Genomic DNA, 15,198 nt, shown 5'->3' on the forward strand with positions numbered 1-15,198 from the left:
CCGGGAGCCGCCTCTGCAGGCCAAGGCTGACCCAAGAGTTGGCCTGCGCCTGGTTATCATCTCTACTGTTTCAACTCATAACCAATGATTTTTTTTTTTTACAAAAATCAGGAACAACTTCATAAAAATCCAGATTTCCACTTTCTCTTGAAAAACTCAGCAGCTGTAGCAACCCAGACTTCGAGGTCAGGCTGGAACTGGGAGCCCACTCCCTGGGGGTATCTGGCCCCAGGAGCCTCCCTTGCAGGGGAAGAAACCGGGATTTGCTGGCCCCCACCAACGGCAGCCTCTGCACGTATATTAGCTCATTTAGTTCTCCAAGCAAGCCTGGGAGGGACCTAGGTATTCTTCCACGGATCGGACAGCTGGGCAGAGCCCTGCGCGCAGGGCGCACGGCCGCGGGCCCTGGCAAGGGTGGCCTCTACCCGAGCCGCCGCCCGTCCGTCCTCCCGCGCGCTTCCCCCTGGGCCCCTTGCACGTCCCTCTCCCGCCCCCGCCGGATCCACTTCCCCGCCCCCGGCCCCGCGCGCGCCGGGAAGGGGCCGTAGCCGGGGAGCCCGCCGAGCCACCGCCCCGTCCTCCGCCCTCGGCGCCCTCGGGGCTGCAGCTGCCGGCCAGCTGGAGTCACGTGAAGGGCGGAGGGCAGCGCACCGCGGCCGGGTCTCCCGCGGGCCCCAGCGGGGCAGAGTCCGCCGCGGCGGCCTCGACGCTCGCTTGCTCTTGAGCCGCAGCCGCGAGGCCCGGGGACGACCGCGCCGCCGGGATGCGCGGCCCGCGGCCGGAGCCCGCCGAGGAGCCGCCCGACCGGGAGGTAAGGGTCCACGGCCGCCGCGCTCCGAAGGCACCCGACGGCAGGGTCTGCTCTCCCCGAGCCGGAGGTCTCCGGCGAGAAGGCAACCCGCTGGAGGCCAGGCCCGGTAGGGGGCAGGCGGGCCGAGGAGCGCCGCCGCCCCGGGGGCTTCCTGCGTGCTCTGCGCCCTTTGGCCCTGGCGCTCTCGGGCCGCTCGGCGGGGAAGCGCGCAGCCCGGGACGGTGCACCCTTTGGGGACCTGTGAAGCCAATGCCTCGCGAGCCGCGCCCCGGTTTTGAGTGCCGCCCGGCGAGGGGCGCCCCGCGCGTGGTGGTCGCTGCACACTGAGGGTCCCCCAGGCCGGGATTGCTGATGGCACTGGGCCCTCGCGGCGCCGGTGGGTCAGTGCAGCGGGATGCATAGTCGTCCCTATCCGACGCACCCTGACAGACTGAGCGGGCCTGGGGTGCGGGTTTCTCTCCCTGGAGAGAGCTCGGGGAGTGGAGACTGGGAGGACTCCAAAGGCAGGAGGCCTAGCTGTACCTCCTCGGGCCGTCTAACCTGTGAGTGACAAGCTGGGAGCCCCATCCTCCAGCGAGCCTCAGTTTCCCCCTCTGTCGGGTGGGGGGCCCGTGGGGGGCAGTGCTGGTCTGACCCGCGGTGGAGGCAGGCTCCAAGGCCCATGCAGGTGCTCTCGGGCGTGCTGCGCGTCCTTTGGGCGGTACAGGGTGTGGGAGAGGTGATGGGGGTCCGAGTCCCTTCTCTTTCTTGAGCTGCCCCTTGCAGCTGGGCTGCTGTAGCATCACCACCGAGAGGGTCCCTGCCCCGTGCATGTGCCCCCCTCCCCGCCCGCCCCGCCCTGCTGGGCTCCCTAAGAGGCGTGGCCTCTTTCAGCAGGTGGCTTCTACCAGGCCCCCATCCCTTCAGAGAGCAGGTGAAGGAGGAGGAGAAGGTGTCTCGGGCCCCAGCCTGACCCGAGCCAGGCCTTGCCCCCGCCGTGGGCCAGATGACAGGCCTGCCTGTGGCTGCCGGTCTTGTGTGTGAGCGAATAGCTTTAGTTTGAGACTGTTGATGGCCTCCCTCTACGTCCTTCATGCTTCCTGTCTGAATAAGAGAATGCAAACAACTAAGATCTACAAGGGACACAAGGACCTCAGTTGGCCCTGTGCTCTGGCTGATTGCGGTGAGCGTCGTTTGGCAGAAACATGGGTGTCGGAGTCAAATGTTTCGTCTCCCAGTGTCTTTCAGAGTCCTCTCCCAGGGGAGCGGGCCTGGAAGGCGAGGAGCCTGGGACCAGTGGATAACTCCCAGCAGAGCCCCTTGAATTCTGGGAGCAACCTTGATTGAGTCACTAGACCAGGGACAGCTTCTATACTCCCTTCCCTCCCCAGTCTGTGGCCTCCGGCACTGATGGCCTCGGTGAACTTTGCTTAAAAGTTAGCTCCGGGTCACGTGACAAGAGACTGACATGTCACCTGAGACGCATTGACAGCCTCTCCTTAGAGCTGTTTTCTGCCGAGAGTTGCTTTGAGCAGTGACTAAGGTGGCATCTACTCCTTTGATGAATTCACTGACACTTTCAGCTTTCACAAGGAAATTAACCGAATGTTGGGGCTGGCGCTGTGGCATAGCGGGTAAAGCCACCACTGGCAGTGCCAGCATCCCTTATTGGCACCAGTTCGAGTCCCAGCTGCTTCCCTTCCATCCAGCTCGCTACTGATGTGCCTGGCAAAGCAATGATGGTCCAAGTCCTTGGGCCCCTGCACCCACGTGGGAGTCCTGGATACATCTCCTGGCTCCAGGCTCCAGCCTGGCCCAGCTCTGGCTGTTGTGGCCACTTGGGAAGTGAACCAGCAAATGGAAGATCTCTCTCTCTCTGCCTCTGCCTCTCCTTCTCTCTAACTCTGACTGTCAAGTGAGTAAATGAATCTTAAAAAGGAAAAGAAAAGAAGCTAACCCAATGCTAGTGATTCCCAACTTTACTATGAGAATTAGCAGGGAGCTTTCAGGAATGTACCCACTTCAGCCCCTACCCGAGATACGGTCTGGGCACCCTTACGGCTCTGGGGGGATTTGGAAGTGCGGCTGTAAGACAGCAGTGATGGCTCAAGAGGTTGAGTTTCTGCCCCCAGGTGGGAAACCCAAGTCGAGTTGCCAGCTCCTGGCTTCAGCCTGGCCTGGTCTTGGCTGTTGAGGGCATTTGGGGAGTGCACCAGCAGATAGGAGCTCATTCTGGGGGAAAATAAAACAAAACAATACACGTGGCCAGAGCTGCAAGACTGAACCCTCTGCTGTTTCTTTGTGACCGTTTCATGGGGTCACCTCTTGATACCTTATGCACTTCTGTTGGAATGTTGTTATTCTTTTTTTCAAATGTTATTTCTTTATTATTATTATTTTTTTTGACAGGCAGAGCGGACAGTGAGAGAGAGAGACAGAGAGAAAGGTCTTCCTTTGCCATTGGTTCACCCTTCAACCGCCGCCGCGGCCGGTGCACTGCGGCCCCCGCACTGCGCTGATCCGATGGCAGGAGCCAGGTACTTATCCTGGTCTCCCATGGGGTGCAGGGCCCAAGGACTTGGGCCATCCTCCACTGCACTCCCGGGCCACAGCAGAGAGCTGGCCTGGAAGAGGGGCAACCGGGACAGAATCTGGCGCCCCGACCGGGACTATAACCCGGTGTGCCGGCGCCGCAAGGCAGAGGATTAGCCTAGTGAGCCGCCGCGCCGGCTTCAAATGTTCTTTATTAAGAGACAGAGAGTGAGCTAACTAGAGAGAGCGAGCACTCACTCCCATCAGGTGGTTCACTTCCCAAATGCCCACAGTGTCTGAGGGATCCAAAGATGGGGGCCAGGAACTCAAGCCGGGTGTCCCACGTGGGCGGCAGGATCCCCACTACATGAGCCCTCACTGCTGCCTCGCGAATCTGCATTGGCAGGAAGCTGGAGGCCGGACTTGGAGATGGGCACTGTTGTGGGATGTGGGCATCCTAACCAGCAGCTGAACTGCAAAGCCAGAGACACGCCCCTGGATGTTCTTATTCTTTTCAGAAAACATTATTCATTTTATTTATTGAGGAGGCAGAAAGAGAGAATCCATCCCTTTGTTCACTCCCTAAATGCCTGCAGAGGCAGTCAGAGCTGGGACAGACCGAAGCCAGGAGCCTGGAACTCACTTCGAGTTTCCCGTGTGTGTGGCAGGGACCCAACTACTTGAGTCATCACCTGCTGCCTCCAGGGGTGCGCGTTAGCAGGAAGCTGGAATAGGAAGCAGAGCCAGGACCTGAATGTAAGCACTCTGATATGAGTTGTGGGTGCCCCAAACAGTGGCTTAGCATCTGCACCAGACACCTGCCCCTGGATGTTATTCTTCAACCTGCTCCTGAAGGTCTTCCATTACCTTGCCTTTGGACTGTTTGTCTCCTGTAGCTTCGTTTAATGATTTGCAGAGAAACTCTTTGCATAGCAGGATGGCTGTAAGCAGGAGGGCTCAGGAGAGTGTTGGTTGAATCAGGTGGCCCAAGCTCAAATGCTCCCACCAGCCAAGGAGCAACATAAGCTCAGTGGGCTGGGTGGAATGATTCTGTGGGGAGGATGGGGCTTGTGATGACTTGGATGGGATGTCCCCTGCCCAAAAAAGGCCCAGCTACCCACCCCCAAACTGAGTGGCTATCACATGGGCTGTTCTAAATTCTAGAAATGGCCACAAAGACTGCCCATTCCTGAACACTTTCACCCTTTGCAAGTTGCCTTTGCAACTGCTTCCATCAAGAGGTGAGGTCTCTTTCCCAGTCCTTGACTCTGGCCTTGGCCGTGAGACTCGCTTTGTCCCATGGGACATTAGCAGATGTGACACAAGCAGAAGTGTGGAAAACACTTGAGTGTTGGTGCTTTCTCTCCTGCGCTCTTGGAGACCCTTTTGTTACCAGAGAAGGCAGGGTTCTTGTCTTCGTGAAAGAAAGAATTCAGGCGTGAGACAGAGAGTAGTGGGAGGTAAAATAGCAAAGTTTATTAGGGAAGGGACATCCATAAGGACGGATGGGCACCTCTCCAGACAGAGCCTGAGAGAGAGTGCCCAGTTGCTTGGACGGGGGTGGAGGGGAGAGCGAGGTTACATGGTTGAGTGGAGAGATTACACCTGACCAGGCCAGGTGGGCGGCTCAGCAGAGAGGCAGAGCGCGCAGTCCGCAGTCCGGTTGAGGCCGGGGGTTTTTAAGGAGATGGGTCTTGCTTCCCCACTTGTGCTCCTCTTGGGACAAAGGCTTTCTGGATGTAAATAGAAAAACTTCCATCTGAGTTTTCTCCCTGAAGTTATCAGACAGGAGGAAGCCTAGCTGGCGCCTGTCCTGAGTTTAGAGGAAGGGTGAGCAAGTCCCCCTAGAGAATGGGGACCCGGAGCAGGGTGTTTGAAATGCAGATATTGAGCTGCATCTGGGAGATTGTGGAAGATTTGTCAGGCAGAAGGGGCAGGGACCTCCACCTGGCAGGTTATCAGATAGAAGGGGGCAGGGCAGGATATGAATACCAGGCTGCCCCTGAAACATTGTCAGGATGACTTTGAGATGCAGATGCTGGACATAGATGTCTTCTCTTTAGGCCTTTATGTCACACACACATAAGCTCATATCTGACTTCCTACCTAACACTTTGACCACCAACAAGAAGACCCAGGCTACCATGCTGCAGGATGCACATGACCAAGACAGGGGAGTGAGGCTGTCTGGGACCAGCCAGCCCTGGGTGGTCCCAGGGATCTCTGAAGTTGACCAGACCAGGGCTGCATGGCCAACCTGTAGAATTTAGGAGAATGGGGAATGTTTCTGCAGGTGCCAGAGTATGAGGGTAGGCAGCTATCACTCACTGCAGGACAGCCCAGCATTGCCAGATGTTAGGGTCTTTTAAAAAAGTAACCAGAAGTTCACATTTTTGTGTAAGTTCCAGCTTTTTAAAAAAATTTGAAATACTAGCCAGTATTTTCTGGGCCAAACAAAACACAACTTCCGTGTGCTCTTGGCCTTGTGGTGGTTGGTTTGTGACTTTCTGCAAGAAGGCTTTGTGCTAGCATCTCACTGCCACTGACTCACCCACCCCTCCTGCCGCGACGCTGTGTCCCAGCCACCGGTTCTTTCTTTCTTTCTTAAAGATTTTTATTTATTTATTCGACAGGTAGAGTTACACACAGTGAGAGAGAGACAGAGAGAAAGGTCTTCCTTCCGTTGGGTCACTCCCCAAATGGCCACTACGGCCGGCGCTGCGCCGATCTGAAGCCAGGAGCCAGGTGCTGTCCCCCCCACCCCGGTCTCCCATGCGGGTGCAGGGCCCAAGCACCTGGGCCATCCTCCACTGCACTCCTGGGCCACAGCAGAGAGCTGGACTGGAAGAGGAGCAACCAGGACTAGAACCTGGCACCCATATGGGATGCTGGCACCACAGGCGGAGGATTAATCAAGTGAGCCACGGCGCCTGCCCCAGCCACTGGTTCTTGGTCTGGAGCACCCACCGTGGCCGTTACAGCCCAGCCTCTCTGGAGGCTGCTGGTGCTGCCCATCTTCATGGAGAAAGTGAAGTTTGAGAGGGGCCTCCAGTGAAGGATCATGGGAAGGAGACTCCTGGTTTTAGATGAGCGTGGGATCAGGCATGGTGGTGGCATGCCCGTGGAACAGTGCTCAGCAGCAAGTCCTTGGCTTTGGGCCAGGGAAGGGTGTTCCTGTGGGGAAACGGGGAGATCAAGTTGGAGACGGGAGAGGTGATACTGGGGAGCCCCTAAGGCCAGGCCAGGGGGTCTGCACTTGATTGTCTGGCAAAGGGAAGTCCCTTGGGGAACCTGTAGTGTGCAGAATGGTGCTCTGGGAGGCAGAGAGCGACAGACGAAGGTGCGGTGTCCACAGAGACAGAGGGAGCATCAGGATTGGAAAGTGAAGCTGGGATGAATTAGGTTTTCAAAGCTCTTCTATCAACAACTTTGCAATTTGTCAAGGTTCTTTTTTTTTTAAAGGTTTATTTATTTGAAAGAGTTACAGAGAGAGAGAGAGAGGTCTTCCATCCACTGGTTCACTCCCCAAATGACCACAACGGCCAGAGCTGAGCTGATTTGAAGCCAGGACCCAGAAGCTTCTTCCAGGTCTCCCACACAGGTGCAGGGGCCCAAGGGTTTGGGCCATCTTATACTGCTTTCCCAGGCCAAAGCAGAGAGCTGGATTGGAAGTGGAGCAGCTGAGACTTGAACTGGCGCCCATAGGGGATGCCGTGCTGCAGGCTGGGGCTTTAACCCACTGCGCCACAGCGCCGGCCCCGCAAGATCTCTTTCTCTCTCTATCCCTCCCTCTCCATCACTTAGTCTTACAAATAAGTAAAACAAATCTAAAAACAAATAAACAAAATCAGCAGTAGGAAATAGCCAGAGACCAGTGATTTTCCATCTTGAGTGATTTGAACCTTTTAAAGTTCCTCCTGGGTTCCACCTCCCAGAGTTTTGGATGCAGTGAGCCTGGGTGCCGCCTGTGCAGAAGGCACTTTGAGAGTGTGCGACAGGATTGTCACTTGCTGCAGGGCTTGAAAACTGTCACCCCTCAGTCACCAGTGGCTCCCGTGAGCTGGGACTGCTCTGAGGTTCACAGCTGCATTTTATTGCATCTAGGCGGCATCTGCCGTGGGGTCATTGCCATAGTCAGGGACTGGGGTTCCCAGGTAAACTTGGAAAGCCTGCGTAGCTGGGGAGTGGCATGTCTGGCCTGAGCCACACTCTCAGGTTGGATGGAAGCAGTGCATTACATGGGAGGATTCAGACGACCTCAGTACCAGTACACACACGCGTTGCAGTGAGTCTTGTCTGCTTAGAGTGCTCCTTCCCAAGAAAGCAGGTGCCCTACAGGTTCCGCGAATGGAGGGGAGGGAGGACGAGTAGGAGACAGATGTCAGAGACAGGGCTGCTACGAGCAGGAACGCTCTGGAACGTTGGTGTAAAGGTAAACAAGCCCGCGGGGAAGCACCAGCGGAGTTTTGGCATGCCAGGCATGAGTTCCGGTGGCAAGGGGGTACTTAGGTGGTGCGTCTGTCCTGCCGAGTCCGGAGTCTGGTGACATCCCGTGGCAGTCGTGTCCCCCCTCCCCCGGGCCTGGCTGGCTGAGATGTTGCATTTATTTATTTATTTATTTATTTCCCTCCATTCTCTTCCTGGAGCGCGTATGAATGATACACAAACACTTGTGTGGGTGGATAAACTGCTTCACTGGGGCTGTAGTGGTAGTAACATTATCATTTAAAATCATCTTTTTAGAGGAACAGCAGGGGCCGTAAGAGATTTTTCTGTAAACATTTAAAAAAAAAGTCTTCACATCAAAAGTTCTTACTGCTGTCCCAGTATGATCTTTTTGAGGCTGAATTCTTCACGTTGCTATGCATTTGTAATAAACACACCTTCCATGCTGGAGTACTTGGTGTGAGTCCGAGCTCCTCTGCTTCTGACCCAGCTTCCTGCTAAGCCACACCCTGGCAGGCAGCAGCGAGCCTCGAGTACGGCGGTCCCTGCCATCCACGTGGCAGACCTGGATTGACCTGGCCCAGCCTTGCCTGTTGCAGGCCTTTAGCAAGTGAAGTAGCAGACAGAAAGGTCTCTGTCTCTCTCTCTCTCTGTATTTCAAATAAATAAATAAATACAAATTAAAAATAAAATTAACTATTTTTAAATTGTTGTTTCTCTGAAATGTGAATTTCACTGGCTGTCCTGTACTTTTTAAAAAGTTTAGTAATTAAGGCCGGTGCCGCGGCTCACTAGGCTAATCCTCCGCCTAGCGGCGCCGGCACACCGGGTTCTAGTCCCGGTCGGGGCGCCGGATTCTGTCCTGGTTGCCCCTCTTCCAGGCCAGCTCTCTGCTGTGGCCAGGGAGTGCAGTGGAGGATGGCCCAAGTGCTTGGGCCCTGCACCCCATGGGAGACCAGGAGAAGCACCTGGCTCCTGCCTTCGGATCAGCGCAGCGCGCCAGCCGCGGCGGCCATTGGAGGATGAACCAATGGCAAAGGAAGACCTTTCTCTCTGTCTCTCTCTCTCACTGTCCACTCTGCCTGTCAAAAAAAAAAAATTAGTAATTAAGGCCGGTGCCCTGGCTCAATAGGCTAATCCTCCGCTTGGGGGTGCCGCACACCGGGTTCTAGTCCCGGTCGGGGCGCCGGATTCTGTCCCGGTTGCCCCTCTTCCAGGCTAGTTCTCTGCTGTGGCCCGGGAAGGCAGTGGAGGATGGCCCGCGGCGGCCATTGGAGGGTGAAAGGAAGACCTTTCTCTCTGTCTCTCTCTCTCACTGTCCACTCTGCCTGTAAAAAAAAAAAAAAATTGGTAATTAGAGAGAGCACGGGCGAGCACACTCTCCCATCTGCTGGTTCAACCCCAACGTGCCCACAGCAGCTGGGACTGGGCTGAGTGGAAGCCGGGAGTCAGGAGCAGCCTGGGTCTCCCCGTGTGGGTGGCAGGAAACCAGTCACTTGAGCCATCCCTGCCGCTCCCTGGTTCTGCGATAGGAGAACGCTATGGAGCTAGAGCAGGGCGTCCAGCCAAGGCCCTTCCGTGTGGGATGTGGGTGTGTCCTAGCCTGTAGGCCAAATGCCTGCCCTTCAACGCTCCCTGATGCTACAAGTTTTCTACCCAAGACCGATTTCTAAGTTGTCCTGGGGAGCTCTGCTAGTTCTCACGGCTAGAGATGTTCAATGGAAGAATAACTGGTGTTCATAGTTATTCTACTAAAATGTGATTTTAAACATGTAAAAGAGAAAACCGTGTGCCAAGTGTTGAAGCGTTTACATGATGCTTCTGAGGCTTGAGTACCCGACCTTTAAGGATTTCCTTGCAGCCCTAGGAACACAGGGGATTCCAAGGCAGTTAACTCACTCTGAGATTATTGTCCCATATCAATTTTCAACCCAAGCATTTATCTTTCTTTTTGGATAATATAAAACTGCTCCATTGAGCTATCTCTAATCTATATTAAGCTGCATTTGTTTAAAATGTAGAGTTTGATGAGTTTTGATGTACACATATGCTTGTGATGTTCCCACCACAGTCAGGATAATGAATGTGTCTGCCGCACCCAGGAGCTTCCTTAAACCTCTTTATAATCCACCTCTCTCCATCTTCTCCTCCTGTCCCCATGCAACCACTGACCTTGTTTCTGTCGCTATAAATTAGTTTGCATTTTCTAGAACTAATGTGGATGGTGTTGTAGAGCAGGCACTGTTTTGGGGAGGAGGGTGGCTTCTTTTCCTCGACACAGTTATTTTGAGACAGCCTTTTGCTGTGTGTCTTGGTTGCTCATTTCTTTTTGTTGCTGACTTGTGTCCTGCTGCATGATCTTTCCCATGTTGTTTATTCGCCTGTGTATGGACATCTTGGTGCTTTCTCGTGTTTCACTGGTAAGCTGTGGTGAGCATTTGTGTGCCACTGCAGTTTTGGAATTATGTGTCTAACTAAGCCACGTTCCTGGGTTGGATGCTAGGTCTTTATGTAAGCATATGCTTGCTTGCTTTTTGGTAAATACTTGGGAGTGGAGTGGATAACTGCTGGTGGTCGTCTGGGGGCTGGGGCAGTGTGGAGGCCGAGGGGACTTCCCCTTTGGAGTCGATGCTTTTGTATAAAGGTGCAAGGACAGTGTCCCCTCCTTCCCTCACTCGTTGTCCCCTTGCTTCCTCCCAGTGGGAACAGGACCTCCTCCTGGCCGCCGCCTATGTTTCGGATGCACAGTACAACAGAAACGTCCCGTTTGAAACATCCCCGCGGGCCATCAGGTAATCCACTGTCCACCAGCACCGACGGTCTTGCTGTTGAACCCACGCTCGAGACCTTGTTTTCACGGGTGTGGCATGCAGATTTGGGTAAAATCCACTGGTTTGCTTGTAAACTCGCAGGGTGTAGCGCCTCAGGTGCAGGAGGCACTAGGTAGGGTCAGGATGGATTAGTGAGTCCTCAGCACCAGGCTCGCAGACCACGCCCCAGCTGTGACCTGCGGTCACCTGTCGCCTCCATCCAGATGTTCCCTGGGAGCCAGCGGAAGTGCAGCAAAGGCGTTTCCTTCTTCCTCTTTTGGTTTCCTTTGATGCGATACATAATGTTTCTTCTTTTCATGGGAATTTAGCTTGTTCTGGATCACCTCCAAGGGATGAACTGAGACCAAGTATTTGACTTAGAAGAAGAAAGTAAACACTTGTTACTGTCAGGGCTCAGGGGTGGTGTCTCCAATGTCACCATGTTCCTCCGCCCTGGGCGCTGTCAGGCAGGTGCGGGGACTGTCCCCACCCAGCAAGAGAACCGTGTGGCCCCAGATCTGTTGCGATTGTGTGCTGTTAGGATGGGACCGTGCGTGTGTTCAGATCAACTTCGAGTGCTGCATGCTCCGTAATAATTAATAAGTCCCTGTAACGGGAGGGTCTTCCTGGCTGTGCCAAGTCCTCTAAATGAAATCTCTTGTGCCTGTCAACAACCCCACGAGGAAGATGCAAATCCTACCTCGAGACTGTTAAGGAAATGTGCTAGGAGATCTGATCGCATTCTTGATTGTTTTCTGCTAGCATTTTGTGGTGTATGCTCTGTGCTCGCTGAAACACCATCCCTGCCCCGTAGAATCTACAGGAAACGTGAGCAGTACGTGGCTGCTGGTTTTGCTTACCGTTAGTCTTCTCAGGAGAAGTTTGAGAGCTGTTCACTTTCTTCCTGCTGATAACCACCTTTATTTTCCCCTCCAGACTTTACTATTTTTATAACCACTGGACCCTGCGAGTCGCCACGTACGTCTTTATTTGTGTAGACCTTTCTCTCGCCCTGTTTGAGGAACCTGCACTATTCCCACTGCCTTTCTTGGTAAGCATTAAGAATGTGATGGTAGGGCCTGGCCTTGTGACATGGCAGGTAAAGTCGTCACCTGCAACGCTGGCATCCCCCTTGGGTGCTGGTTCATGTCCCGGCTGCTCCACTTCCCATCCAGCTCCCTGCCAATGGTCTGGGAAAAGCAGCAGAAGATGACCCAAGTCCATAGACTCCTACACCCCTGTGGGAGACCTGTATGAAGCTCCTGGCTCTTGGCTTTGGCCTGGCTCAGCCCTGGCCATTATGATCATTTGGGGACTGAACTAGAGGAGGGAAGATCTCTCTCTCTCTCTCTCTCTCTCTCTCTCTCTCCCTCTCCCTCTCCCTCTCTCTGTGTGTGTCTCTGTCTTTCAAATAAATTAAAAAATATTTTTTTAAAGAATGCAGTGGTTACCCAGAGTTTGATAACTCGGGCCCCAGGCCTCTTCCTTCCCCCCACCTCAAATTATAGAGCATATGAACTTGATTTTATTTTTCTTCTGGAAGATTTGAGAAATTCTGACTCCTTACTAGCTAATGCTTCAATCCTAAGACATTTGAAGTGCCATGGAGGTTTTTGATCCACAGGGATAAATCAGATAGAGATGATACAAATGATCTTTTCAAAGCATTATTTATTTAATGACATGCACATGTTGTCATGTTGTATAAAGTGCCACCTGCACCTGCCACAGTGTTGGCTTTTGTCTTAGTCGTAAGCCACTGGAATATTTAGTTGGTGCTCAGTAGCTGATCATGTGTGATTTTGAGTAATATATCAAGCTACTCTGCTAATCCAGATGGGTCTGCATAATAACCACTAGTCTGCTTGTGGTGAGTCCGGACTGGCCACCTTGGAGTTACTGGCTACCATTTGCTTGGTGCTTACTGTCTGTTTGCAGGCCTCTGAGAGGTGCACCTGCTGGTGTCACGCCTGTGTTAAGGAAGCTGAGCTTTACAAAGGTTGTAGGACTTGTCCAGAGTCACCTGGCAGCAAGGATGGTGCTCGGCTCTGGCTCAGTCCGTCTGATTTCAAATCTGTTTGCTCCATAACAACACTGTCACCCTTTTCATTCTTCCATGTTTCTGTATCTCTTGCTGTGTTACAAACACCCCGAACCTCAAACACTTACACTGGGATCAGACAACTCTGTTTTTTCATATAAATTATTCCATTTTTAAAGCACATTTATTTTTATTTGACAGGTAGAGTTAGACAGTGAGAGAGAGACAGAAAGATCTTCCTTCCGTTGGTTCACCCCCCAAATGGCTGCCATGGCCGGTGTTGCGCCGATCCAAAGCCAGGAGCCAAGTGCTTCTCCTGGTCTCCCATGCAGGTGCAGGTCCCAAGCACCTGGGCCATCCTCCACTGCGCTCCTGGGCCACAGAAGAGAGCTGGACTGAAAGAGGAGCAACTGAGACTAGAACCCAGCACCCATATGGGATGCCAGTGATGCAGGCGGAGGATTAACCAAGTGAGGCATGGCGCTGGCACCTATAAATTATTTCTTTTTTAAAGATTTACTTATTTATTTGAAATACAGGAAACGCAAGAAGAGAAGAGAAACACAAGAGAGAAGGAGAAGGAGAGGGGAGAGATTGATTGAGAGATAGATAGATGTATCTTCCATCTGGTGGTTCACTCCTCAGATGACCACAATGGCCAGGGCTGGGCCAAGCTGAAACCAAGAGCCAAGAGCTTCTTCTGGGTCTCCCACGAGGGTGCAGGGGCCCAAGCACTTGTACCATCCTCTGCTTCTTTCCCAGACCAATAGCATGGAGCTGGATTGAAAGTGGAGCAGCTGGGACTCGAACTGGTGCCCATATGGGATGATGGTGCTGCAGGCGGAGGCTTAACCTTCTACATCATGATGCCGACCCCGGGGTCAGGCAGCTCTGCCTTGTGGACGAAATTGGGCTGCTGTCTCTTTGTGCAGCCTGTGGGCTAAGAACAGTGATTTAAACCAAATATTTGCTCCCCCAGTCCTCACATTGGACATATGAAATACCAATAGTGTGGGACTTGGAGGCAGGGTCTTTGAGAGATGATTAGGTTGTGCAGGTGGAGTACTCATGGGTAGAATTAGCACCCTCATGGATGATGCCCCAGGGAGCTCTCTCGTTCCTTCTGCCTCATGAAAACACAGGAGAAAGATTTCCTGCCCATGCCTCAGGAAGCATGTTCCCTCCAGACACCATACTGCCTGGCATCTTGGACTTCACCCAGTCCTGATGAACTCCTACAGGCCCCACCTCCACGTTCCAACCACATAGGACTTCATGTCTAGGAGCCACAGCAGGGAGTGAGCCTACTGCCCGAGGAAGGCACTTCTAGAAGCCTGTGCTGAATCGAGAGTGGGGCATCTAAGAGTGAGGAAGTGGCTGCCCCTGCCCTCTGCCATCCCGACTCCCCCTGTTCTTATGCCTTCTGAGCCCCCAGCCTGCTGGGAGCAGCCCTGCCCACAAAGCCCTATGAGTCTGGGTCGTGGAAACCGTGACTCAGGGTAGGTTTCCTCTTAAGACGAGACAGCATTTTACCCAGCAGAGAATTCTGCCACAACTTTCAGTAACATGGAAGGATGTGGCTATGTCTCAGAGGTTGCCGGGCAGGACCAGGGCAGGTCAGTGGCGGAGGGGGGTGCGAGAGAGCTGAAGCCGTGCTTCCCGGTGGCCGGGTGCTGTGCTCAGTCCCTGTGTCCCCCCTGCAGGCGACCTCGATAGTGGAAGTCCTGTGCCTGACCGCCTTCTTTGGGAGACTGGTGCATTTTGCAAAAGTCACTCCTCAAATGGTTTTCTGGAAAGACACCAAGAACATCTGCATCCTGGTGACCATCGCGGTGAGTGTGGGTTGCCAGCAATGGGAAAGCCTTGAACAGAGAGCACCTGATGGATTTGCCTTTGTGAAAACAAGCAGTGATGATCATGCAGACGCTGCAACAGCCCGCCCAGTGAGGAGCAAACCGGGCCACCCATGACCCATGATGGCTCTTTTAACACCTCAGGGGCATTTCCAAATTAAAGACACAAAGAGAGATGCCCCAGTAGAAAAAGGGGCTGAAAACAGGCAAAGCTAGCTCATACAAGAAATATAAATGATGTTCAACTAAGTACAACATGCAGATCAGAACAGCAGTAAAGTCTACTGGGATTTGCCTATAAAACAATGTTAGCAAGCTTGAGGGGAAACAGCCCTTCTTACACCTGCTGGACAGAGGAATAGAGGGATCTTTCTGGAAGGCTGTTGGGCAGTTCCTTTCAAAACCTTAGATGTGCATGTGTTTGCAACCTGGACTTTGGTGGCTGGGGCTTTATCCTCAGGAGAGAAGGGTGCATTCAAAGATTTGGTCATGACACTGGTGAACGCTTGGCCACAAGTGGCTTTCCTGATGGTAGGTATGAGAGGCAGGTGGCCCCTTAGGCTGGTATGAAGGGCGGGCACCCCAGGTCCATTATCCAGGAGAGATGCTTGCCGGGTCCCTGTCAAGGGTGCCGTTCATTTTGCCTAGTGGATGAGATGCCTGTTATGGTGCCCACGTCCCACCCCACAGGGCCTGGATTAGGTGCCCGGCCGTGGGGTCTGACTC

At 53.6% G+C, this 15,198-nt stretch overlaps 1 protein-coding gene across 2 annotated transcripts in view; it reads left to right on the plus strand.

Annotated features, from left to right (window-relative positions):
* The first annotated feature begins 629 nt into the window (after positions 1 to 629).
* TPCN3 (two pore channel 3) overlaps positions 630 to 15,198 on the plus strand; it is a 37,447-nt gene continuing 22,878 nt past the window's right edge. Inside the window, exons 1-4 of one of the 2 annotated variants that reach the window (XM_051828910.3) lie at positions 630 to 811; positions 10,469 to 10,560; positions 11,515 to 11,629; positions 14,323 to 14,451. In XM_051828910.3, the coding sequence (XP_051684870.1) occupies positions 764 to 811; positions 10,469 to 10,560; positions 11,515 to 11,629; positions 14,323 to 14,451 (384 nt within the window). In that variant the 5' untranslated portion in view covers positions 630 to 763. 2 annotated transcript variants of the gene reach the window in all.

The sequence above is a fragment of the Oryctolagus cuniculus genome, chromosome 2, assembly GCF_051225735.1.
Source record: "Oryctolagus cuniculus isolate XC-2025 breed Fujian yellow rabbit chromosome 2, ASM5122573v1, whole genome shotgun sequence".
In the NCBI taxonomy this organism is placed as follows: domain Eukaryota; kingdom Metazoa; phylum Chordata; class Mammalia; order Lagomorpha; family Leporidae; genus Oryctolagus; species Oryctolagus cuniculus.